Source organism: Nycticebus coucang, chromosome 10 (assembly GCF_027406575.1).
Source record: "Nycticebus coucang isolate mNycCou1 chromosome 10, mNycCou1.pri, whole genome shotgun sequence".
NCBI classification, from domain to species: Eukaryota; Metazoa; Chordata; class Mammalia; order Primates; family Lorisidae; genus Nycticebus; species Nycticebus coucang.
The window spans coordinates 104,637,667-104,661,594 of NC_069789.1; the positions used below are offsets into that span (position 1 = coordinate 104,637,667).

The 23,928-nt window shown below is 50.4% G+C and overlaps 1 protein-coding gene across 8 annotated transcripts in view; it reads right to left on the reverse strand.

Moving 5' to 3' along the window:
* The window catches only part of SEMA4A (semaphorin 4A), a 29,800-nt gene extending 6,864 nt beyond the window's left edge, over positions 1-22,936 (reverse strand). For 2 of the 8 annotated variants that reach the window (XM_053604912.1, XM_053604905.1), the window contains exons 1-10: positions 16,468-16,763; positions 15,266-15,430; positions 13,067-13,227; positions 11,317-11,379; positions 10,957-11,055; positions 10,630-10,729; positions 9,922-10,038; positions 9,478-9,602; positions 9,176-9,348; positions 7,309-7,459 (exon numbers count right to left, since the gene is read on the reverse strand). In XM_053604912.1, the coding sequence (XP_053460887.1) occupies positions 7,309-7,459; positions 9,176-9,348; positions 9,478-9,602; positions 9,922-10,038; positions 10,630-10,729; positions 10,957-11,055; positions 11,317-11,379; positions 13,067-13,227; positions 15,266-15,401 (1,125 nt within the window). In that variant the 5' untranslated portion in view covers positions 15,402-15,430; positions 16,468-16,763. The other 6 variants (XM_053604908.1, XM_053604910.1, XM_053604909.1 and 3 more) reach the window with 6 other exon arrangements.
* Positions 22,937-23,928: the final 992 nt, after the last annotated feature.

Consider the following 23,928-nt stretch of genomic DNA (forward strand, 5'->3'; position numbering starts at 1 on the left):
CCGCCAAAGGAACTTTTTAAAGACATAAACCAGGGAGCAGTGCCTGTGGCTCAGTGAGTAGGGCACCGGCCCCACACACCAAAGGTAGCGGGTTCGAACCCAGCCCTGGCCAAACTGCAACAAAAAAATAGCCGGGCATTGTGGCAGGCGCCTTGAAGTCCCAGCTACTAGGGAGGCTGAGGCAAGAGAATCACCTAAGCCCAAGAGCTGGAGGTTGCTGTGAGCTGTGCAGCCACAGCACTATGTCTCTAAAAGAAAAAAAAAAAAAAAAGACATAAACCAGGGCGGCACCTGTGGCTCAAGGAGTAGGGCACCGGTCCCATATGCTGGAGGTGGCAGGTTCAAACCTAGCCCCGGCCAAAACACCACACACACACAAAAAAGACATAAACCAGGGATGGGAATAAGACACAAGTGCAAAAGCATCCACATTTTGGAAAAGCAAATGAACAGTAAATGACTAGAGAGAGGTAAGAGTCTTCTTGAGCCAGGCCTGAAGGAAGCCTCAAACCATCTGATTTATAAGGGAGATTCCTAAAGTTCATGAATTAGTGGCCCCCGTTACCTTTGGAAGTGAAGCTAAATATGGAGAATTATTTTAAAAGCTGTTTAAGGGCTCAGTGTGGTGGCTCGCACCTGTAATCCTAGCACTCTGGGAGGCCAAGATGGTGGATTGCCTGAGCTCATGGGTTCAAGACCAGCCCGAGCAAGAGTGAGACCCCATCTTTAAAAAATAGCTGGGCATTGTGGTGGGTACCTATTGTCTCAGCTATTTGGGAGGCTGAGGCAAGAAAATCGCTTGAGCCCAAGAGTTTGAGGTTGTTGTGAGCTATGATGCCATCGCACTCTACCAAGGGAAACAAAGTGAGACTCTGTCTCAAAAAAAAAAAAAAAATCTGTTTAAGGAGCAGGCAGATCTCTTCCAAGCTCTACATATCTAGTGATTGCCCCTTCAATATCCTGGTCCAAGGTTTATCCTCTGGAGAGGGTACAACAGGATTTCTGAATGGAGAACAGCAGGCAGAGTTGGGGGGCCATCCTAAGCATAGGGGGTTAAGTACCAGATACAAGGAACCAGACCATCAGCCTCCAGGTGAAACATGAGCAGCACCTGCTTTGGGCAAGCTGACTAGAAGTCCATGATGAAAGCCCTAAAGACCCTGACATTGACAACCCCAACAAAACATCCCAGCCAGGCTGTTCTCAGTGGCAACATAATGGAACCCAGATTGCTGAACCTTCCTCATGGGCACAGAACTTTCAAACAGCACCAGCATCCCTCATTCCTAAATATGAGCAGGTAGCCAAGGACTAGCATGTATGCGGGTAGAACCACTAATATGGAAGAAAGAAACCAGAACAAACAAATAGAAAAAGCAAACAGAAACGTAAGAGTAGGTTGGGTGCAGCGGCTCACGCCTATAATCCCAGCACCGTGGAAGGCCGAGGCAGGAGGATCCTTTGAGTTCAGGATTTCAAAATAGCCTGAGCAAGAGTGAGACCCTGTCTCTACAAAAATTAGGAAAAAACCCCAGCCAGATAGCTGGATGTTGTGGCGGGTGCCTGTAGTCCCAGCTACTCTAGTAACTGAGGCAAGAGGTTTGGTTGAGCCCAGGAGTTTGAGGTTGCTGTGAGCAATGACACCACAGTACTCTACTGAAGGCGACAAAGTGAGACTCTGTCTCAAAAGAATAAAATAAAATAAAACAAGACAATGCATTTTCTATCTGTCAATAAAAACCCAAAACTCAAACCTAGCCTGCCTGTAGTCCCAGCTACTCTAGAAGCTGAGGCAGGAAGATCACTTGAGCTTCAAGTTGCTGTGAGCTATGATAATGCCACAGCACTCTAGCCTGGGTGACAGAGTGAGCTCCTGTCTCAAAAAACAAACCAAAGGCCGGGCACAGTGGCTCACACCTGTAATCCTAGTACTCTGGGAGGCCGAGACAAGTGGATTGCCTAAGTTCACAGGTTCAAGACCAGCCTGAGCAAGAGCAAGACCCTGTCTCTGAAAAAATAGCCAGAGCTCGGCGCCTGTGGCTCAAGCGGCTAAGGTGCCAGCCACGTATACCTGAGCTGGCAGGTTCAAATCTAGCCTGGGCCCGCCAAACAATGACAGCTGCAACCAAAAAATAGCCGGGTGTTGTGGCAGGCGCCTGTAGTCCCAGCTTTTTGGGAAGCGGAGGCAGGAGAATCACTTGAGCCTAACAGTTGGAGGTTGCTGTGAGCTGTGACGCGACGGTACTCTACTCAGGGTGACAGCTTGAGGCTCTGTCTCAAAAAAAAAAAAAAAACAATTTATGTAACCAAATGAAACAAGTTTGATTAGCTATAAGTTGAAGCACACCAATGAGTATAAGAAAGTCACTACACTATTCTGTCCACCTTTCATATGTTTGAAATTATCTATAATGAAATGTTTTTATAAAAAGGATATTCAAAGTTCAAAAGGAATTAAACATTTCAGCAGAAATGAAATATCTGACAGAAAGATTGGAAGATTCAAGTTGACTGATGAGTAACAATATATAAATATAAAAAAAAAAAAAAAGAAAGAAAAGGGAGGCGCCTGTGGCTCAGTGAGTAGGGCGCCGGCCCCATATGCCGAGGGTGGCGGGTTCAAACCCAGCCCCGGCCAAACTGCAACAAAAAGATAGCCGGGCGTTGTGGCGGGCGCCTGTAGTCCCAGCTGCTTGGGAGGCTGATGCAAAAGAATCGTGTAAGCCCAGGAGCTGGAGGTTGCTGTGAGCCGTGTGACGCCACGGCACTCTACCTGAGGGCGGTACAGTGAGACTCTGTCTCTACAAAAAAAAAAGAAAGAAAGAAAAGAAGGAACAGAAGATATAGTTGACATACTCTTCCCAAAAGTAGAACAAAATCAAAGATTTAGAATATAGAAAAGGTTTAAAACTGTTAGAGGACCAGTCTAGGAGGTCCGGAAAGAAGTGAGAAAACACTCCATTAAAATGTTAGCTCCACAAGAAAAGGACTTCAGTTTGTTTTGCTCACTGCTATGCTATTAAAAGATACTGGGGTTACATGTCCTCAATAAATATTTGTTGAGGCTCAGTGCCCGTAGCACAGTGGTTACAGCGCCAGCCACATATACCAAGCCTGGTGGGTTTGAACCCGACCCGACCTAGGCCAGCTAAGCAACAATGACAACTGCAACAAAAAATAGCTGGGGCCTCGTGGGGGGCACCTGTAGTTCCAGCTACTCAGGAGGCTGAAACAAGAGAATTGCTTAAGCCCAAGAGTTTGAGGTTGCTGTGAGCTGTGATGCCACATCACTCTACTGAGGGTGACATAGTGAGACTTTGTCTAAATAAATAAATAAATATTTGCTGAATGAGCTATGGCAGCCAGCTAATATTTGTTGAATGAAAAGGAAATAGGAAGAAATAGTTCAAGGAAACTTTGCAAAACTTAAGGAACTAAATTTCCATGCTGAAGTGGCCCACTGAGTGCCCAGCACAATAAATGAACAGAGTTCCATGGAAGCACAACACCATGAAATTTCAAAACACCAGGGACAAACAAATAAAAGGTGCTGTAAGAGTCCAATGAGGAAAAAAGACAGGTTACATTCAGTGGGTCAGGGATTAGAATAGCTTTGAACTTCTCAACAGCAGCTCTGAAAGCTAAAAGCAAGGCCTTTAAAGTTTGAAGAAAAAAAAATTTTTTTTGAGACAGAGCCTCAAGCTGTCACCCTGGGTAGAGTGCTGTGGCGTCACAGCCCACAGCAACCTTCAACTTTTAGGCTCAAGCTATTCTCCTGTCTCCGCCTCCCAAGTAGCTGGGACTACAGGTGCCTGCCACACGCTTGCTATTTTTTGGTTGCAGCCATCATTGTTGTTTGGAGGGCCCAGGCTGGATTTGAACCCACCAGCTTAGGTGTATGTGGTTGGTGTCTTAGCCGCTTGAGCCACAGGTGCCACACCTGAAGAAAAATTATTTCTATTCATTTATATTTGAGACAGAGTCTCACTTTATCACCCTCGGTAGAGTGCCGTGGCGTTACAGCTCACAGCAACCTCCAACTCTTGGGCTCAGGCAATTCTCTTGCCTCAGCCTACCAAGAAGCTGGGACTTACAGGTGCCTGCCAGAAAACCTGGCTGTTTTTCTGTTGCAGTTTAGCCAGGGCTGGGTTTGAACCTGCCACCCTAGGTATATGGGGCCGGCACCTTACCCACTGAGCTACAGGCGCTGCCTGAAAAATTATTTCTATTCGGGCGGCACCTGTGGCTCAGTGAGCAGGGCGCCGGCCCCATACACCGAGGGTGGCGGGTTCAAACCCAGCCCCAGCCAAACTGCAACAAAGAAATAGCCGGGCGTTGTGGCGGGCGCCTGTAGTCCCAGCTGCTCGGGAGGCTGAGGCAGGAGAATCGCCTAAGCCCAGGAGTTGGAGGTTGCTGTGAGCTGTGTGACGCCACGGCACTCTACTGAGGGCAATGAAGTGAAACTCTGTCTCTACAAAAAAAAAAAAAAATTATTTCTATTCTAGAATCACATATACCAGCCAAGCTATCGTTCGAGGTCTCAAAATATTTTAGCTGCATGTATCTTTTTCCAGGAATCTGTGGAGGATAACCTCCACTAGAATGAGATAGTTAAAAAAAAAAAAAAGAGGAAGCCACAGGATGCAAGAAATATGAGATCTGTAGCAGGAAAAGAGGCAAAGGAAATCCCCAGGATGATGAGGATGACAACTGTGCTCCAGATATAGAGGGCCCTCAGTCAAGACTGGAGTAGATACATATGCATGGTCTCCAGTAGATGAAACTGTAAAAATAGCTAACAGGTGCTAGGCACAGTGGGTCACACTTGTAATCCCAGCTACTTAGAAAGCTGAGGCAGGAGGATTGCTTGAGGCCAGTTCAAGACCCTCTTGGACAAAACAGCAAGATTCCACCTCAAAAAAAAAAAGGAGAAAGAATAGCTAATACGTCTGTCTTTTTGTTTGTTTGTTTGTTTTGGAGACAGAATCTCACTCAGTTGCCCTGTGGTTGAGTGCCATGGCGTCATAGCTCACAGCAACCTCAAATTCTTGGGCTTAAGTGATTCTCTTGCCTCAGCCTCCCAAGTAGATGGGACTACAGGCGCTCACCACAACACCCGGATAGTTTTTTAGAGACGAGGACTCGCTCCGGCTCAGGCTGGTTTTGAACTCCTGAGCTCAAGCGATCTTCCCGCCTAGGCCTCCTGGAGTGCTAGGATTATAGGTGTGAGCCACTGTGCCTGACCCTAATAGATAGGTCTGTCTTGAAAATATATTCAGATAATTCAAGAAGAGTTTGGGGCTGAATTAAAGATAAGGGCTTATATCGCCTAAGCCTAGGAGTTGGAGGTTACTGTGAGCTGTGTGATGCCACGGCACTCTACTGAGGGCAATAAAGTGAAACTCTGTCTCTACAAAAAAAAAAAAAAAAAGATAAGGGCTTAGGAAACAAAACAAGCAAAGAAATCAAGATAATTACTAACCTTGGGGGCAGCACCTGTGGCTCAGCGAGTAGGGCACCGGCCCCATATACCGAGGGTGGCGGGTTCAGGCCCGGCCCCGGCCAAACTGCAACAACAACAACAAAAAAATAGCCGGGCGTTGTGGCGGGCGCCTATAATCTCAGCTGCTCAGGAGGCTGAGGCAAGAGAATCACATAAGCCCAAGAGCTGGAGGTTGCTGTGAGCCATGTGATGCCACGGCACTCTATGGAGGGCAGTAAAGTGAGACTCTGCCTCTACAAAAAAAAAAAAAAAAAAAAATTACTAACCTTGGCCAAGTGCAATGGCTCATTCCTATAATCTTAGCACACTGGGAGGCCAAGGCAGGTGGAATGCGTGAGCTCAGGAGTTTGAGACCAGCCTGAGCAAGAGTAAGACCCAATTTCTACTAAAAATAGAAAAACTGAGGCAAGAGGATCGCTTGAGGCCAAGAGTTTGAGGTTGCTATGATCTATGATAATGCCATGGCACTCTACCCAGGACCACAGAGTGAGACTCTGTCTCCAAAAAATAAAATAAAAAGATAATTACTAAAAAAAAAATAATAATAAATAATTAAAGATAATTACTAAACTTAGGAAAGCCAAAAATTATGCAAAAAGGAAAAATAATCATAACTCACTACCTGGTTCAGCTGTGAATGATAAGATTAGTCATACTGTAAATGTTGATCTAACTGAAATTACTGCTAAGCCATGCTATAGGTCGGGAGTGGGTGCAGTCGCTGTATGCTAGTCAGCTAGTTTGGAGGTGAGGGGCATGGAAATCCTGACTTTTAGTGTTTGTTGATTTCTGCAGTATATACTTTCACCATGGTGAATTTCAATCTACCAATGTAATGTCACTAAACGTGAATTTGGAAAGAGATGTATAAAAACAGTTCCTGCTAGTTGCTGCAAGCCAGCTCCAGCACACCATTGAATGGGGGTGGTGTGGGTGGGGTAGCACCTTCTAGAAGGAGAATCCAATACATATTGTCTGAAACTAAAATATCAAGAAGCAGCAATAACAGCATAGTATTAGAAATTTTGAGACAAATACAAAAGGATCAGCTAAAAGTGCTAAAGGAGGGGAAAGTGGAGGTTAGGGAATAGGGTTGTTTTCTTTGTAACCTACAGAACTACTTGATTCTTTAAATCATGCATATATATAACTGATTTTTTTAAATAAGGCGGTGGCTCACGCCTATAATCCTAGCACTCTGGGAGGCAGAGGTAGGTAGATTGCTTGAGCTCACGAGTTCGAGATCAGCCTGAGCAAAAGTGAGAACCTGACTCTACTAAAATAGAAAAGCTGAGGCAAGAAGATCGCTTGAGCCCAAGAGCTGGAGGTTGCTGTGAACTGTGACGCCACGATACTCTCTCTACCCATGGCAACAGCTTGAGTGAGACTCTGTCTCAAAAAAAAAAAAAAAAGAAAGAAAGAAATGCAGGTGGAGATGACCAAGACTGCCCTGGGCAGATGGCTCACATGCCCTAGTTTCCTCAGTGATATACCCAAATAATAGTGAGTACACAGCCTTGCAGGGTTATACCCAAAATCACCTTGCAGTGATATACCCAAATAATAGTGAGTACACAGCTGGCTCTGACAGCTGCTCTGTGTATAGGACGCTGTTGGCCACCTGTGGAACGTGGGTGGCTGTTTCAGGGGTAAGTTAGTAGACAGGACGGATGGGGTAGGAGCACTGACACTTATTGGATGTTTACTATGCCATGCATGATAGGAGCGTCTATGCGCATGTGACATGTGTGTCTGTATGTATGGATCTTTGCTCAGTGGAGGGACTGGGGGGTATAAGTACTCACACTGCCTGGCCGGGGGTTGGTCTCAGGGCCCCTATAAGTAGTCCAGCGTGAAGTTTCTTTATTCAACTCTTTGTACTTCCCCTTGAAGACACGCTCAATGTCGGTGAGAGAGAAGGCACAAACTGCAGAGCTCTTGGTCCCACCAACCTGCCTGGAAATAGCCAGAGGGGACGTTGCCTATGGTCTTCTCTGCTATACCAGGCAGCTCCCCCTCTGGCCTATCCTCAGTAAGAAACCCGGGGAGGTTACGCTTCTCCTTGCTGTCCTAGCAAGGCCTAGGAGAGCCCTGTGGAGTTCTCTGACTCTGGCTCTTGGCCTATCATAGGATCTGAAGTATGATTATCCTTAATGGGAATTAATTGGGGCTAAGCCCCTGGGGTGGCTCCTGTCTGTCCTGCGTAGGCTGGACTTCGCCCATAGGAGGGGGAATGTAACCTCTTCCAGATTGGCTCTACATGAAGCCCTCCTCCTTTGGGTCCCTTAGATTCCTGGTCCTCAGAAAACTGACCAGAGCCTGTCTATCGGACTATTTTTATTTCTTCAGCCTCTGTTTGTGAAGACAGAAGGTCTGTCTGTCTGCTTTGAACTCTGTGGGTTCAAGTGATCTTCCTGCCTTAGCCTCCTGAGTAGCTGAGACTACAGCCACCCACCACCATGCCCAGATAATATTTCCCTTTTTAGTACAGATGTGGTCTCGCTCTTGCTCAGGCTGATCTGGAACTCCTGAACTCAAGCTATCCTCCCACCTCAGGCTCCTGGAGGGCTAGGTTTATAGGTGTGAACTACCATGCCCAGCCCTTATGTCGAGCATTTGTAATGTGCTGGCCCTATCCTTGGCTTTTCCTATCCTCTCTTTATTCCTCTTTTATTTTATTTTACTTACATATATAAATGTATATATATATATATGTATTTTTTTTTTTGAGACAGAGCCTCAAGCTGTCACCCTGGGTAGAGTGCTATGGCATCACAGCTCACAGCAACCTCCAACTCCTGGAATTAAGTCTCAGTCTTGTCTCAGTCTCCTGAGTTGCTGGGACTACAGGAGCCCACCACATGCCCGGCTAGTTTTTTGGTTGTAGTTGTCATTGTTTGGCAGGCCCAGGCTGGATTCAAACCTGCCAGCTCCCTGGTGTACATGGCTGGTGCCTCAGTCGCTTGAGCTACAGGTCCTAAGCCATTACTTATTTATGTTTTTTGAGGCAGTCTTACTCTGTTGCCCAGGCTAGAGTGCTGTGGCGTCAGCCCAGCTCACAGTAACCTTAGACTCCTAAGCTCAAGCGATCCTCTTGTCTCAGCCTCCCAAGTACTTATCTGTTTTGATGATTTTAATGTCTGACTTTTGTAAACTACTTGCCATCTTTTTTGGAACCAGGCAGAATATTAACTAGTTAGAACCTCCCTGAGTTTTATTTTACACAGCTATATAAAGGGCACAAATCAAATTCCTGGGAGGGGTGACAATCTGATGCCTTTCTTTTTTTTTTTTTTTTTTTTTTTTGGTAGAGACAGAGTCTCACTTTATGGCCCTCAGTAGAGTGCCATGGCATCACACAGCTCACAGCAACCTCCAACTCCTGGGCTTAAGCGATTCTCCTGCCTCAGCCTCCCGAGTAGCTGGGACTACAGGCGCCCGCCACAACGCCCGGCTATTTTTTGGTTGCAGTTTGGCCGGGGCCGGGTTTGAACCCGCCACCCTCGGTATATGGGGCCGGCGCCTTACTGACTGAGCCACAGGAGCCGCCCAATCTGATGCCTTTCTATATAAAGGGCAGAGTTGGAGCTCACTCATGCCGATTCCTGACCCCTTCACCATCCGGGGCCACACTGGACTCAGACCCACATCAGTACCCGCCCTGCTGCTCACCACTGGGAGGTGAAGACTGCGTAGATGTGGGGAGCTGTAGAAGAGTTGGAGGGTAGCAGGACCGCATGGCGGATGACGTTGAAGGGCAATTGCCCTGGCTGGGTGCAGAGCAGCTGGGCCTTCAGGAAAGTTGTCCACTTCTTTTGGAGCAGTTTCTCGCCACCTACGTCATTCTGTGGGCAAGAGAGAGTCAGTCCCGCCCCACCACGCTCTCATTGGGCCTCCAAGCACTCTGTCCCGCCTCTCCCCACTCTCATTGGGGCTCCGAGCACTCGGCCCCGCCTCCCTCGCAGGCTACAGACCTTGCAGACTTGAGCCACCCGGGACGTGTGGAGTTTCTCGAAGAAGTCAAGCTCGCTGGCGGTCTCCTCGAAGAAGAAATAGACTACCTGCGTCGAAGGGATGGCTGCCACGAAGGAGGCGTCCGCTGCGGGGCAGGACAGAGGGACTGAGCACCTTCATGTCCTTGGGTTCCCCTTGGACAAGGGACAGGCTGCCTCTCATTCTATAGCCTGTCCAGGGCTGGTGATGGAGTGGGATGATGGTACTTCTTTAATGTATTTATATAAGGTGAAAGCTTCTTGAGGACAAGAAGCTTTGTCTTCTTCCCTACTTGACGCCCTAGAACCTAACAGTAATGCACATAGTGTGCCCTCAACTAGTGAGAGTTGAGTGAATTAACAGCAATTCCCTGTCCCAGGTCTGGGGAAAGGGGGCCAGACGCTGGCTGGGGGTCAGGTCCTTACGATGCAGCCAGCGGAGAAAAGTGTCAGTCTTGAGGATAGGCTGTGATCCCAGAGTGCGCATCAGGATGGGCTCACTGCCCAGGAAGTTGTTCATGGTGCCAGAGTAGAGCATCCCGTCTGCGGGGGTGGAGAGGCAGGGGAGGAGAACTTACCAGGTGGAAGACTGACTGCCCCGCCCTCCACAGACCTGCCTCTGAAGTCGCCCTCAGGGTCAGTCTCTGGGCCATGCTTCATTTCTGTGCCTTCCTGAGGAGCCCCAAAGCCTGGCTCCTCACCACTACCACTGAGCACCCTCCTATGACCCCTCTCTCCCCAGGAAACGGCCAGCCCGTGTGGCCTCTGTGTCTGGCTACTTTCCAGACTTTCTTTGGCTACTCCCTTTCACACCTAGCTGAAACACCTGCCAAGAAGACTGTCTGATTTCAGAAAGTGACACCTTGGGCCCTACCTTTCTTTTCCTGGAATGCCTTTTTTGCGCATCTATCCACCTATCTTGCAAGGTCCTGCTCAAAAGTCAAAGGCCACCTCTTGCAGGACGTCAAGGTGGAAGTTTATAGTGGTTGGGATGAAGTCCCCAGGGCCATGACTTCTTTGTAACTCCTTCAGGAGTTCACACAGTTCAATTTGTTAAACAAATGACTGAATCTCAGGTCTCTTCTTTACCTGATACTTCCCCAGGCCCTGGGGACAGGGAAACCCTGTACTCACCCACCAAGACAGCTGTGTGCTTGTGGGCAGGGTCAAAGGGGCTCTGTCCTTTCCCTTCCATGACCTCCGAGATGGACAACAGGGAAGAGTCTTGGAGTTCCTAGAAGGGGGGAGAGGCTGGGGGCCAGAACGCCAGGGTCTCACATCTGGGAAATGAGGGGTGTGAGGGAGGAAGGGAGGGAGACACAGAGGGAAACAGGTCGGGGGCCAGGAAGCTCATGAGGGACCTGAGTGTGGAAGACCACAGTTTCCCAGAGCTACAGAGGAAAGCCTGGGATGGATGTGAGAAGGGACACTCCAGAGAGAGCCAGGTACCAGATAACTCACAATGAAGGTACAAGCTGGGCTGAAGGCAAAGGTGCCGCAGGCGTACAGATGGGTGGCATTGAAAGAAACCAGTACGCGAATGAAGTTGAAACACTGTGTCTAGGAGAAACAGAGAATTCAGGCCTCTAGGCCACTCATCTCAAACTCCTGAGCCCCCAGAGGCTGCCCCCTCACTTCTTAGTGGGGAGAAGGGCTGGCCAATGGTGGGGCAATCCCCGTACATCTTTACAAAACATAATCCAGGTGATGATCATGCAAACAAGTGTTCACCACTGCCTGCCCAACCTGAGGTCATCCAGTGACAGTGTAGGGACTCCAGGGCTCTCTACCCAGAGCCCCCACACCTCCACCTCCACTTACCTCATTGCTCTTCTTCTTGAAGGTACATTCACTCTTTTTTTTGTCACTGGCTGGCCAGGGTATCTGAAAATGGGGAGTTGGAGGCAGAAGATGAAAAGAGATGAGGTCTTCAGCTTTGTGACCTTCAATCCCCTCCTCAGCTCTGGCATGAAATCACCAGCAGGCACAGGGGTTAGTGACATGGTGATAGGTAGTAATGACATCAATTTGTGACCACAGCTATAACACTGACAATACTGATACTCATTAGACACAGATCCATGGTGGAACATGGCCTAAGGAATCAGGCAGGCTGAGTTTGAATGTAGGTTCAACCCCTCACTGAGTGATCCTGGTCAATTTTGTAGGCGGTTGGTGGGCATGATCAGGTGGCATAGTAAAACATCTAATGCATGCATGGCACACACACCAGCAGCTGTCAAACTGCACAATTCCTAGGGAAATTGTTAAAAATGTTGGTTCCTGGGTCACACCTTGGAGAATCTAAGTTTTTACCCATACTGTATGTGTGCAGGCGGCCACAGACAACATGTTGAGCAGCACAAAGGAAGGAGGTGGTCAGTATCCCCCACACTGCTCCATTAGTAGGGGAACTATAGCATAGGAAACTCAGGGATTTCTACCTAGTAGGTAGATATCAAATTATTGCTATAATCAGCCATTTTAGCAGTTTACATATATATATATATATATTTTTTTTTTTTTTTTGAGACAGAGCCTCAAGCTGTCGCCCTGGGTAGAGTGCCATGGTGTCACAGCTCACAGCAACCTCCAACTCCTGGGCTTAAGTGATTCTCTTGCCTCAGCCTCCCAAGTAGCTGGGACTACAGGCACCCGCCACAGTGCCTGGCTATTTTTTGGTTGTAGTTGTTATCATTGTTTGGCAGGCCCGGGCTGGGTTCAAAACTACCAGCTCTGGTGTATGTAGCTGGTGCCTTAGCCACTTGAGCTACAGGTGCCAAGCCTTTAGCAGTTAATATTATTCAACCAGTACTCATGATTCCAATGAATATTATAGACACACTATAATATTTTGTATCTGTTATATTTTCAAGATATAGGCTTGGAGCTGACGGCTCAGTGATTAGGGCGCCAGCCACATACACCAAGGCAGGCAATTTCTTTTTTTTTTGTAGAGACAGAGTCTCACTTTATGGCCCTCGGTAGAGTGCCGTGGCCTCACACAGCTCACAGCAACCTCCAACTCCTGGGCCCAAGCGATTCTCTTGCCTCAGCCTCCCGAGTAGCTGGGACTACAGGCGCCCGCCACAACGCCCGGCTATTTTTTGGTTGCAGTTTGGCCGGGGCCGGGTTTGAACCCGCCACCCTCGGTACATGGGGCCGGCGCCTTACCGACTGAGCCACAGGTGCCGCCCAAGGCAGGCAATTTCAAACCCAGCCCGGGCCTGCTAAACAACAATGACAATAACAACAACAAAAAAAAATAGTGGGGCATTGTGGCAGGCACCTGTGGTCTCAGCTACTTGGGAGGCTGAGGCAAGAGGATCACTTAAGCCCAAGAGTTAGAGATTGCTGTGAGCTGTGATGCCAAAGCACTCTACCAAGGGTGACATAATGAGACTCTGTCTAAAAAAAAAAAAAGATATATATTACAGGAATTGCTAATTATGGCTGATTATAGATACTAGCAATTGGCCTGTTATTTATGCTTATACAGCCCAATTGCAGGGGAGCTACGGGCCCACTCCTCACTCCCAGATATCATATCTTTTATCCCTGTCCTCCTCACCATGTTCTTCAGCCTTGGGACCCCTGGATCCTGGATATTCAAGGCCAGAATGGCCTCTCGAGCCCCCACATAGAGAGTGTTTCTATCACCACTCAGGAGCAGACTGTCAAAATCCTGGAGCCCCTTCTGGTGGAAGAAGCCAAGTGCCCTGCGTCCATCTCCTGTCGGAGGTGTGAGAAAGAGAGAATGATGAGGCCTTGGCAGCTGGACCTGCCCTTCTCCACCTGCACCTTTCCTGCTTATCCCACCCACTAGCAGCCAGAGAAGAAGAAGGTTTACATGTTGAGCCCAGAGTAGGGAGAAGAGGCAGGCAGAGACAGGGCAATGACAGCCTGGGGATGGGGGAGAGCAGCCTGTACCTGTGACAAAGGGATGGAAAATAAAGAGAGAGATAATGGATGCTCTTTCTGGCCCAGGAGTGCTGCAGGAGGGAGGACACGTTGGTCCCCATTGGGAGGGCGGACAGCAGGCAAACCCACTGATAGGAATTTTTTTTGTTTTGTTCTTTTTTTGCAGTTTTTGGCCGGGGCCGAGTTTGAACCTGCCACCTCTGGTGTATGGGGCCGGCACCCTACTCCTCTGAGCCACAGGCGCTGCCCCACTGATAGGAAGTTGTTAGCAACCACAAGCAGGAAAGCCAGATGTAGATGAGACAAGACTGTGTCAGAGGGTCCCCTCGCCACCTCACCACCACCCCCGCTTCTTTCCCCTCCTGTAACAGGAAATTTCCACTGCTAGAATCACTGCAAACAGAAAAGAAGCATTGTTCTTCAAAGGTCCATGTAGGCATGCCACATGGGCAGGGGATGTGAGCCTGGTACTCTCCATTACCTTGGTGCAGTGGTGTGCGTGTGTGTATGTGTGTGTGCTTGTGAGTGTGTGTTCCTGTCCCACTGGCACATCAGCAAGGGAAGGAAAGGTGCTCCTCAAACCCTCTCTCATTAGCACATTGGTACTTCTGCAGGAGTTAGAGCTGGTGAATTCTCACCTTTGCAGGCTCAGGGAGTCTTAGGACCAAGAGGTAGAGTAGGGGAGTAAAGTGTGGCAAAGTGCTAGAAGGACTAGCCTGGTGGTGGGGGTGTCTCCTGGAGGTCAGCCCTTGCCCAGAGCTTTCTCAACCCCTCAGTTACAGAATCAATCACCCTGTAGTGTGACTGACTGAAGGACTGATCATCTATCATTGCTTGAGACTGTGACCATTTAAGGACAGAGACTGAGTCTTGTTCGTGTTTGTGTTCCCAGCATCCAACACAGAGGAAGCCTCTCCATCAATGGACAACATAAGGGCCAGGCATGGTGTCTCATCCCGATAATCCTAGCACTTTGGGAGGCCAAGTTAATGGATCACCTGAGCTCACAATTTCAAGATCAGCCTGAGCAAGAGCAAGACCTTGTCTCTGAAAAAAAAAAAAAAAAGTAGCTGGGCATGGTAGTGGGTGCCTGTAGTCCCAGCTACTTAGAAGGCTGGGGCAAGAAGATTGCTTAAGTCCAGGAGTCTGAGGTTGCTGTGAGCTATGATACCACAGCATTCTAGTGCGGGCAAGAAAGTGAGACTGTATCAAAGAAATGGGCAATATACATTTCCTTTACTGGGTTGCCCTAGAAAGATGCTAAAGACACAAGTCCAGAGACCCTGCCCCTACAACTCCTACAGGGTCTGTGTCCTTGCCCGGAACCCTCTGAGGGGAGAGGGCCAGCAGCCCCCACAGCCTCAGTAAGAAGCCAGTCAAGTTGTGCTTGTGTGAGGGTCCCAGGGCCCATATCCCAGCCACACTATCCCACAGTACTGGGTATATCATGATCAGCATGATCCACAGATGGTCTTCCAGCATGGTTCTTAAATTTGGGGTATTTGGAAGTATGACATCAGTTAAGGGTTAGAGGTGCCCAGGCTGGTGACAATGACATTTAAAGAGAAAAAGAAAAATCACCAACTTTGGAGAATTAGAAGGAGCAGTGCCCCTGGACCCCAGGCCTCTCTCTTCCCTTTTTTCAATCTGTGCCTTAAGTGGGTTTCCTCTCAGTTTGAACTTCTATTTCTGTCTGTCTGTCTGTCTCTCTCAGGCCCTGTCTCTCCCGGCATCTCTCTGTGTGTCTCCATTTCTCCATGTTCATCCTCCTCCACCCAGTTTCCTCCCTCTCCTTCCTCCACCCTCCTCGATGCTGCCACCCCACACTTCCTGGCCACCAGACACTTACCTGCATAGTATTTGACCCTGGGCATGGATCCCTGCCCACCTCCTTCTGCTGTCGTTGGCAGGAGCAGCTGGAGAAGTTGGAAGAGGAAAAGGCCCAGGAGACTCCAGGGGTCCAGGCCTAGGGCTGGGAGGGCCATGCTCAGCCACAGGCTGTCACCAGATGGCTCTGGGGAAATAGGCACCAGGCACTTTCTGGGTGAGTAGTCCTTACCACATCCCCCTGGGGACCAATCAGTAAGCCCCAGGCAGCAGAAGTTGGGGGGAGGAGTGGTTCCCTATGTGGAGGTGCCTCAGAGTCTATTCTATTTTTTTTTTTTGAGACAGAGCCTCAAGCTGTCACCCTGGGTAGAGTGCCGTGGCATCAAAGCTCACAGCAATCTTCAACTCCTGGGCTCAAGCGATTCTTCTGCCTCTGCCTCCCAAATAGCTGGGATTACAGGCACCCACCACGACGCCCGGCTATTTTTTGGTTGCAGCTGTCATTGATGTTTGGCGGGCCCAGGCTGGATTTGAACCCGCCAGCTCAGGTGTACGTGGCTAGTGCCTTAGCTGTTTGAGTCACAGGCACCGAGCCCTCAGAGTCTATTCTATTACCCTCACAGGCCTCAGCCTGCTGCGTCCTGTCCCCTCCGGGTGGAAGCCCAGGTATTCTCTATCCTGCCTCTTCTGCTCTCTTCTCATCAGCAGCTCTGCTCAGCCTGCTTTCACCTCACCCTCAGTGAAGTCCTTTGTGCCTTTCCTCCTTTGCCTTCTCTATTCCTGAAGCCCACAGTCAAAACAACAGCCTGGCCCTGAGCAGGGGACCTTCTGGGGAGTAGGTTCCTGTGCTCAAGGTATAAATTTCTCAGACCTTTCTCTTCTGCCACTTTCAGAACTGTTGGCACTTTTGTGCCTCATACTTCCCATCCCCCCATCCAGGCCAAAAGACCAGGTCTGAGCCAGCCTATTCTAACCCCTCCCCCAGCCCAGTTGGGCTCAGGATCTTTGACACTCAGGCTCAGGCCCACCTGACCTGCTTCTTTCAGAGAGGCAATGAGAGTCCATCCCACCAGGTCGGCTCTCAGCATTTCCTGGGAAGTGGCGGCAGGGCTGGCTCCTGGCTCCCAGCCCCAACTCCCCTCTTTCCTTGTCTTTGCTCCTGCTGTTTGCCTCCTTGGGCCTCTGCACAATTTTCCCCAAGTCTACCAAAGCCAACAATCTCACCTCACATAACCTCGAACCAGCCACAGTGGGAAATCCCAGCGTTCCGACTCTGGGGCAGGGGTGCCATCCAAGACAAAGAAGGAGGGGGTTTCCAGGTCCCAGAGGTAAAGGACAGAAGGCTCAGCCTGGCTGGAACGGCAGCGTGGCCCTCCAGGTGCCCATCATGCCAAAGCCAGCACTGGAAGCTCTGGGCCAGGGAAACCAGAATTTCCACCTCTCGAGTTGTGACAGATCCTGACTTGGGCGGAAGTTGGTGAATTGGGAGGGAATAAAAAGAGGCTCACCGACATCTCAGAAGGCATACCTCTCTTTCTGGCTCCTCTTGCCTCGGTCCATCCAGAAGGTTTAAAAGGACTTCTAGGTCATTCCAACAAGTCCTCTGCCTTTTCACCATGTCACACCCAGTCTAACCAGCCCAGCAATGGTTTCTCCTGTTGCATAAGGCTCCCCAGATACAGGACATAACAGTATCTTTCATATTCCTCTTTTCACTTACCCACAAGGTGGGGGTCTCTCCACTCCTACCTACTGGGAAATCCCTGCAGCACTCTAGCCTTCAAACCTCCCACTCTCATCTGAGCCATAATCTTTAAAAAATAAAACAATTATATTCGCCTCTTATCCCTGATTTTGCTGAGGAGGTCCCTCCTGGAGTTTAATCTCCATCACTCTTAGGGTGGCATCAGGCCAATAGGAGCTCCAGAAAACTTCCCATCTGAGGTCATGCTTAATGGAACACACTTCTGAGGCACCCAACCTCCAGTGGTAGCTGTTCACCCCTCCCCAAAGGCTCTAGGGAACCTCATAATGCAGGGTTAATGAGGCATCTGGCGCCAAGAACTCTGTGACCTATAAAGTGGGTAGGTTGCTGCCCACTCAGCCAGTTCAGCTGACTGCAGGTTAAAAGAGCACAGACATCCAAGGACTAATCCAAGTCTAATAAACAATCCACCTCCATCTTAAACACACATTCCTCAGCTCCAGGAAGTCCTTCCTGTAGTGTAACTTCCATCCTTCTTGCTGTAGCACCAGCCAACACAGGTGATGTCGCCCAGGTTACTCTTTAGCATTCCTTGTATGAGTCCCCAGCCTTGTTCCATGTCTCTCAATTTCCCCAGGAATTGGTCTCAGGCATATCCCTCCTGACAACTGTTTCTGTCAAGACTTGCATAACACTCCCCAGACTCTCCCGAAGGCTAGTGCCAGGTCCCTTCCAGGTTCTTAGAATCAAGGGAAAGTCCCATGTACCCAGACCCCACCTTCTGTGTTTCCCCAACCCTCAGCTCAGATCTGGGAAGCCAGGCTGCCCCTGGGCCTCTCTGCTTAGACAGATTGGCTTATCTGGGTCACCGGGAGGAGTTTTGATGGGGGAAATGGGGGCAGTTCTAGCCCCACCCTCCCTGCCCAACAGCCTATTCCTGCCTCTCTGGAAGAGTAGACTTCATGGGCTGCCCCCAGCTCCTCCTCCAGGACTCAGAGTCCTCCAGCCCCCACCCCTTCCTCCCCAGCCCCTCTAGGCAATATGAATAGTTTATACTGTCAGGCTTTAATCCTCCCAGCAATTTTGGTGGACTAGTATCACCATAATCCATTCACAGGTGAGGAAGGGAGGTTACACAGCTATAAGCCAAGTTAAATTCAGATCTGCCTCATCCCAAAGCAAATCCCTCAGTTACGCAGTCTCTGCAGAGTGCTGCCCGCTCAGTCTTGCCTCTGCCCAGTGTAGGAAATTCGGTTCTGAGCCACCTGGATGGAGGAAGCCAATGTGAGGGTGGGAGAGCAGCGAGCTGCCTCCTCTCGGCTGAGAAACATCTCAGGGATGATTATTGACTCAGATGTAACAGAAACCACCCTGAAGAAAGGCCATCAGGTGACCCCCTGCCGCCTCCACAAGGGCCTCCTGGTGAAGAAGCACTGAGTAGGGAGGAAGGGTGCCCTGCCCTGGCACCTGCCTCAGCACTAGAGCCTCCCTGGCACCTGCCTCAGCACTAGAGCCTCCAGGGTCAGATCCAAAGTCTCACTCACAGCTAGGCTATGCTCAGGAGGGCCAACGCTCATTGTGATACCCTGCAGTTGCCCTCTTAAACTCTTGCAAGTCTTAATAACTTTTAAACAAGGGGCACCACACTCTCATTCTCCCTTGGGTCCCCCAGGTTAGGTAGCAACTCTTGCCCACAGCATAGAGGAAGCTCTGAGCTGATAGAGCTCCAGGACCCAACATGTGAATGAGGAAATGGAGGCCAAGGAGGGGAAGTATCTTAGCTGGGGTTGGAGTCAGACAACAGGTTAGGTGGGGTTTGGGAGGGGAGCGGTCAGATGTTCAAGGACCAGGTCACAGGAGTCGTGCCATCTTCATAGCCACTATCTGGAGGTTCCTCCAACCCACCTCTCCACATGCCCTGGAGCCCAGCCTGGGGAACTCCTGTGACAATAAGACTGAGTTCAACCTCTCCCTGCTAAGTCTAGCTCTTCTCAAGACACAGACCCCTCTCCATGTCCCTTAGACTACAGGGCACAGTGGCCCCTTCTTGCCAGGCTTATCCCAGGTAGAGGTCCAGACATGAGAAAACATGGAAGGAATATGGGGGTTGCTTCTCATCATATGTACTGAGCGTCCACCATGTGTAGGCACCAGAGATGTCCCTAGGCCTCTATATCCTCAAATCCCCCACCCCTTCCTATTCCCGCTGTCCCAACTCCCCAGGGACTCAGCTTCCTCGGAACCCTGCAGAGCATGGGTGCCTCACTGAAGGAGGAGGTCCCAGAGCCAGGAGAGAGGCCACTCCTGGCTTCACCACCAGTGACCTGGCCAGTCCAGTGTCCCTCACCTCCTTCTCCCACTCAGCCTCGGGTGCAGCTGTCAGAGGAGCACAGCCCTACCTGCCCTCCCCTCATCTGCTCTCTTTTTATGATCACAAGCAAGTCAAGTCAATTCATATGTACTAAGTGTCTGCTATATGTAGACATCAGGGATGTCCCAAGCCTCTACTCCCCCAGTGCCCCCACCCCTTCCCATTCCTACTGGCCCCCAGCCTCTTGTTACTTGGCGAGCCCAATCACTCCTAAGCCCTTCCCCAGGGCCTCCCAGGTTCCCTCCTCCAGTCTGACTAGCCCTGGAAGGCTGTGCTGAGCATCCCACACAATGGCCCGAACCTTCTGTCTGCCCCCTCCTCGGGGCAGAGCCAGTGCCAGACAATTCCCACCCCCTCCTTTCAGAACCTTCTGTCAGTTCTCCTGCTCCCTTACCTGGAGCCTGGGGGTGCCACCACGTTTCCTTCCCGCTGGAATGCCTGGCGCACTGGTGGTTTCACAGTGCCTCAGTCCCTGCCACACCCCCACCCCCTTCCCAACCCCATCCCGCCTCACTGGTCCTCAGTCACCATGGCAACCACATCTCTAAGTGGGAGGGACTAGAATCTCCCCATATTCTTCCTCCTCCTACCCGAGTCCCACTGTGCCCCACCTTCTGTGGCTCCTGGATCCACATGTGTGGAGAGGAAGGGCCCCAGATGTGGGGGAAAGTGAGGAGGGGGTCCACTGACAACCAAGTCCTTTGTTTAGATCCCTTGCCCACCTTCAGGCAAGCCCGCCGTGTTGTAGATATCCCCAGCTGAGTTCAGAAGGTCCGGTGAGGCCAGTTCCCCTGTATGGTCAGTTTTTCTGTTTCCCTCTTCCCTGAGAACTGTGCATGTACAAGGGAGACACACCTGGATGCCAGCCCAGTACTATGCAAATTGAGTTAGCCAATGAGAGTGAAAATGGTCACATAAATAACTATGTAAATAAACCAAGGGACAAAGTCCCTGTCAAGAAGCCCTACATTTTTTTTTTTTTTTGAGACAGAGTCTCTGTTACTTGTCACTCTGGCTAGAGTACTGTGGCATCATAGCTCACAGCAACCTCAAACTCCTGGGCTCAAGCAATCTTCCTGCTTCAGCCTTCCGAATAGCTGGACTACTGGTGCCTGCCATGATGACCAGATAGGTTTTCTTTTTTTTTTTTTGTAGAGACAGAGTCTCACTTTATGGCCCTTGGTAGAGGGCCGTGGCCTCACACAGCTCACAGCAACCTCCAACTCCTGGGCTTAAGCAATTCTCTTGCCTCAGCCTCCCGAGTAGCTGGGACTACAGGCACCCGCCACAACGCCTGGCTATTTTTTGGTTGCAGTTTGGCCGAGGCTGGGTTTGAACCCGCCACCCTCGGTATTTGGGGCCGGCACCTTACCGACTGAGCCACAGGCGCTGCCCCAGATAGGTTTTCTATTTTTAGTAGAGATGAGGTCTCGATTTTGCTTAGGCTGGTCTGAACAACTAAGCTCAAAGGATCCACCTACCTCAGCCTCCAAGAGTGCTAAGATTATAGGCCAAAAGAAGCCCTCTTCTACTATTATTATCCTGACTTTTAAGGGAGGGGTCCACTGCCAGGTTCAGGTTCTGCAATTTCTTCCCAGGTCACCATTCTGAAGGTGACTCCTCCAGAAGCCTTCTTTAGCTAACACCCCCGAGACCTCAGGAGGGAAAGGTCTGTGCTGTAGGAAGAGGGGTGAAGGACAGACTTCAGAAAGGACTTCACAAAGGTCTAGACTAGATTGAATGAAGACTGAGCTGGACTTTTCCTCTTCCATCTGGGAAGGAGCAGAGGTGGGTAGGGGTTTGGGTGAAATCTGGGAGCTGAGCCTCATTTCTTCATCCAGCCCTGATCCCAAGCAACCCCATTCCTGGAACTCCCTCCTGTCCCTGCTGGGCCTCAACTTCTGCACTTGTAAGCTGAGGTGTTGGAAAACCCCTTACAGACTGGCCTTCTCTGCTTGCAGGGAGACTGAAAAGGGCTTCCTGAAGTTGAGAGTAAGAGTCCTGGCCCCAGGCCCATTGCCTGTGATTTACTCTGGGACCCTGGGCAGAGTACTTGCCCTCTCTAGCCCACGCAGGTAAAATGATGGCTTTTCAGCCTACCTGGGAGCAGCTTGGCTCCTCTGCAGACTTAGTAGTATTTTTTAGAAAAAGGAAATGAGTGTTCCGGTAATGGCCTGGCGCAGAGGGTTTCACAGGCCAAGACTGGTTCCCTTGTTTGGAATAGTGGTTAAGCATTGCCTTCTAGGGTGGAGCAAGGGGGAAGGGGGGTACGACGTGCCCCGAAAGCAGAAGTAGACCCCGGACAGAACTCTACCATGGCCCCCACTGCTTCCGGGCACTCCATCCTTAGAGAAATTGCAGAACCTTGAGAGTGCAGAGAGTGCCTATTTGGCAAGATGTCTCTCCCCCAAGACTGAGACATAGAGATTATTTGGGGTTAAGATGGCAGGAACTGGCTCGGCGCCTGTGGCTCAAGTGGCTAAGGCACCAGCCACATACACCTGAGCTGGTGGGTTCGAATCCAGCCCCGGCCCGCCAAACAACAATGACGGCTGCAACCAAAAAATAGCCGGGCGTTGTGGCAGGTGCCTGTAGTCCCAACTGCTTGGGAGGCTGAGGCAGGAGAATCACTTGACCCCAGGAGTTGGAGGTTGCTGTGAGCTGTTATGCCATGGCACTCTACCCAGGGCGATAGCTTGAGGCTCTGTCTCAAAAAAAAAAAAAAGATGGCAGGAACTGTAGCAGGAAGGACAGATTAAACTGTACTACGTAAAGAGACTTCACACACCCCCAGTGGATACTAGGTCCCAGCCCCCATTTTCTTCCCTAAGGGGAACTGGGCCCAATCCCTGTGGCAGAATTGGAAGAGGCTACATTTCTGAAATAACCGAGGGAATGGGGGAGCCTGCAGATCTCCCTCAGCTCCACTTCATTCCAGGTTACCTAGCTGGATTTCGGGGGCCTCTCTTGGCCTTGGCATATGAAAGTCAAAGTTCCCAGAAAGGATCTAAGTTGTCCTGATGAGAGAGCAAGGACTTGGGCCCTGGTGATAGCCATAGCCACAGTTAGAAACCTGCTGGAGTGAAGTGGACACCCAGATCTCCTGTTTCCAGTTCTCTGGGGAGAGAAGAAGAGAGCGAGCCTTTTCGTGGCTAATCTCCATTTCTCTTGTTGCACTTTGCACACTTCCATATCCTCTGGTTTACTTAGCCTCAATTTTCCTACCTATGGGAAGACAGGATCAGGGCTCTGTGTCTCTGACCTCAGGAGGGCAGAGAGAGGCTAATGGAATCTAGCAAAGAAGGTTCCCTGAGAAAGTGGGCTGTGGGCATGGGAGGCCAGGAGACCAGGACAGCCTGCTCTGTAGCAATTGCCCCTTGAGATCCCTGAGCTGCCCTTCCCCTAGCCTGAGGCCAGAGGACCACACCTACATTGTCCACTGAAGCCCATATACCAGGACTCTGGCACCCTGCCCCTACATCCCACCCCAGATACCACGATCCCCCTTCCCCACACTTTCAAGCCTTACCCCCAGCCCAGCAGTGGAGACCCTAACCCAGGCGTCCAAGACTTCAAGCAGAGTCTGTACAGGACAGGGGCGGAGCAGGGGCTGGCATGGCAGGGAGGGGTTGGGTGCTGCCAGCCCCCTCCTGTGCCCCAGTTCCCAGGCAGCTCTTAAAGGGGACAAGAAGAATTAGCCAGGGGCAGCTTAAGGGGTGAGTGTGGAGGAAAGAAGGTTGGGGGGGGGAGGACTAGATTTGCCAGGGGCAGGAGAGCCAGAATAGGGGCCAGCACCTCCCCCCTCCCCAGGCACCTCCCCTACTGCCCACCTCTGCCTAGCCTTCCCCTCATCCCATGAGATCCCATGTGGCCACCCAGCTTCTGACTGCCACCACCTTCAGATCCTGCCACTACTCTCCTTGGGTCCCTGCCCACTTCCTCCCCTCCCCATATTCGTGCCACCTCAGTCTCCGGTGAGAGATGCCAGCTGGCACTGATTGGTACCAGGCACAGAGAATCAGCCCAAGAGGGGTAAGGACTGAAGCCTGGCCCTGGAGTGGCAGACACCTCCCTTCCAGCTGCCTCCCAAGTGGGGCTTCCTCGCCCCTCTGGGAGAAAGACAAAGGGAGGCTGAGAGACAGAGGATCCTGCCTCATCCCCCCTCTCTCCTTACTGTCAAGGTTATAATGTGGAAAAGGAAAATGACAGTTACAAGCCATGGAGGGGACAGGGCAGCTGAGAGAAACACATAGCAGAGGTGAGGGACAAGGAAATGGAAAAGGAAAGATAGCAGACAGACAGCCAACAGAAAGCTTCAATTTTCATATTATTTTTCTGCTCCAAATTCTCCTTGGCTTCCCAATACCTGTGGAATTGATTTGAAACTCCCTGGCCCCCCCCCCACCATATCCCAGTCAACTGGGACTCCACCTTCCTCCAATTTTTTGCTTGTATTTTATCTCCCACCTGGAATGATTTATTTCTTCTCATTTGTACTTGATAGAATGCTTCCTGTCCTTTCACACCCATCCCAGATAACCCCTTCCTCTGTAAAGCCTTCTTGAATCCTCCCTTGGTAAATTTTGGAGAACCCGGAGTCCCAAGCGCC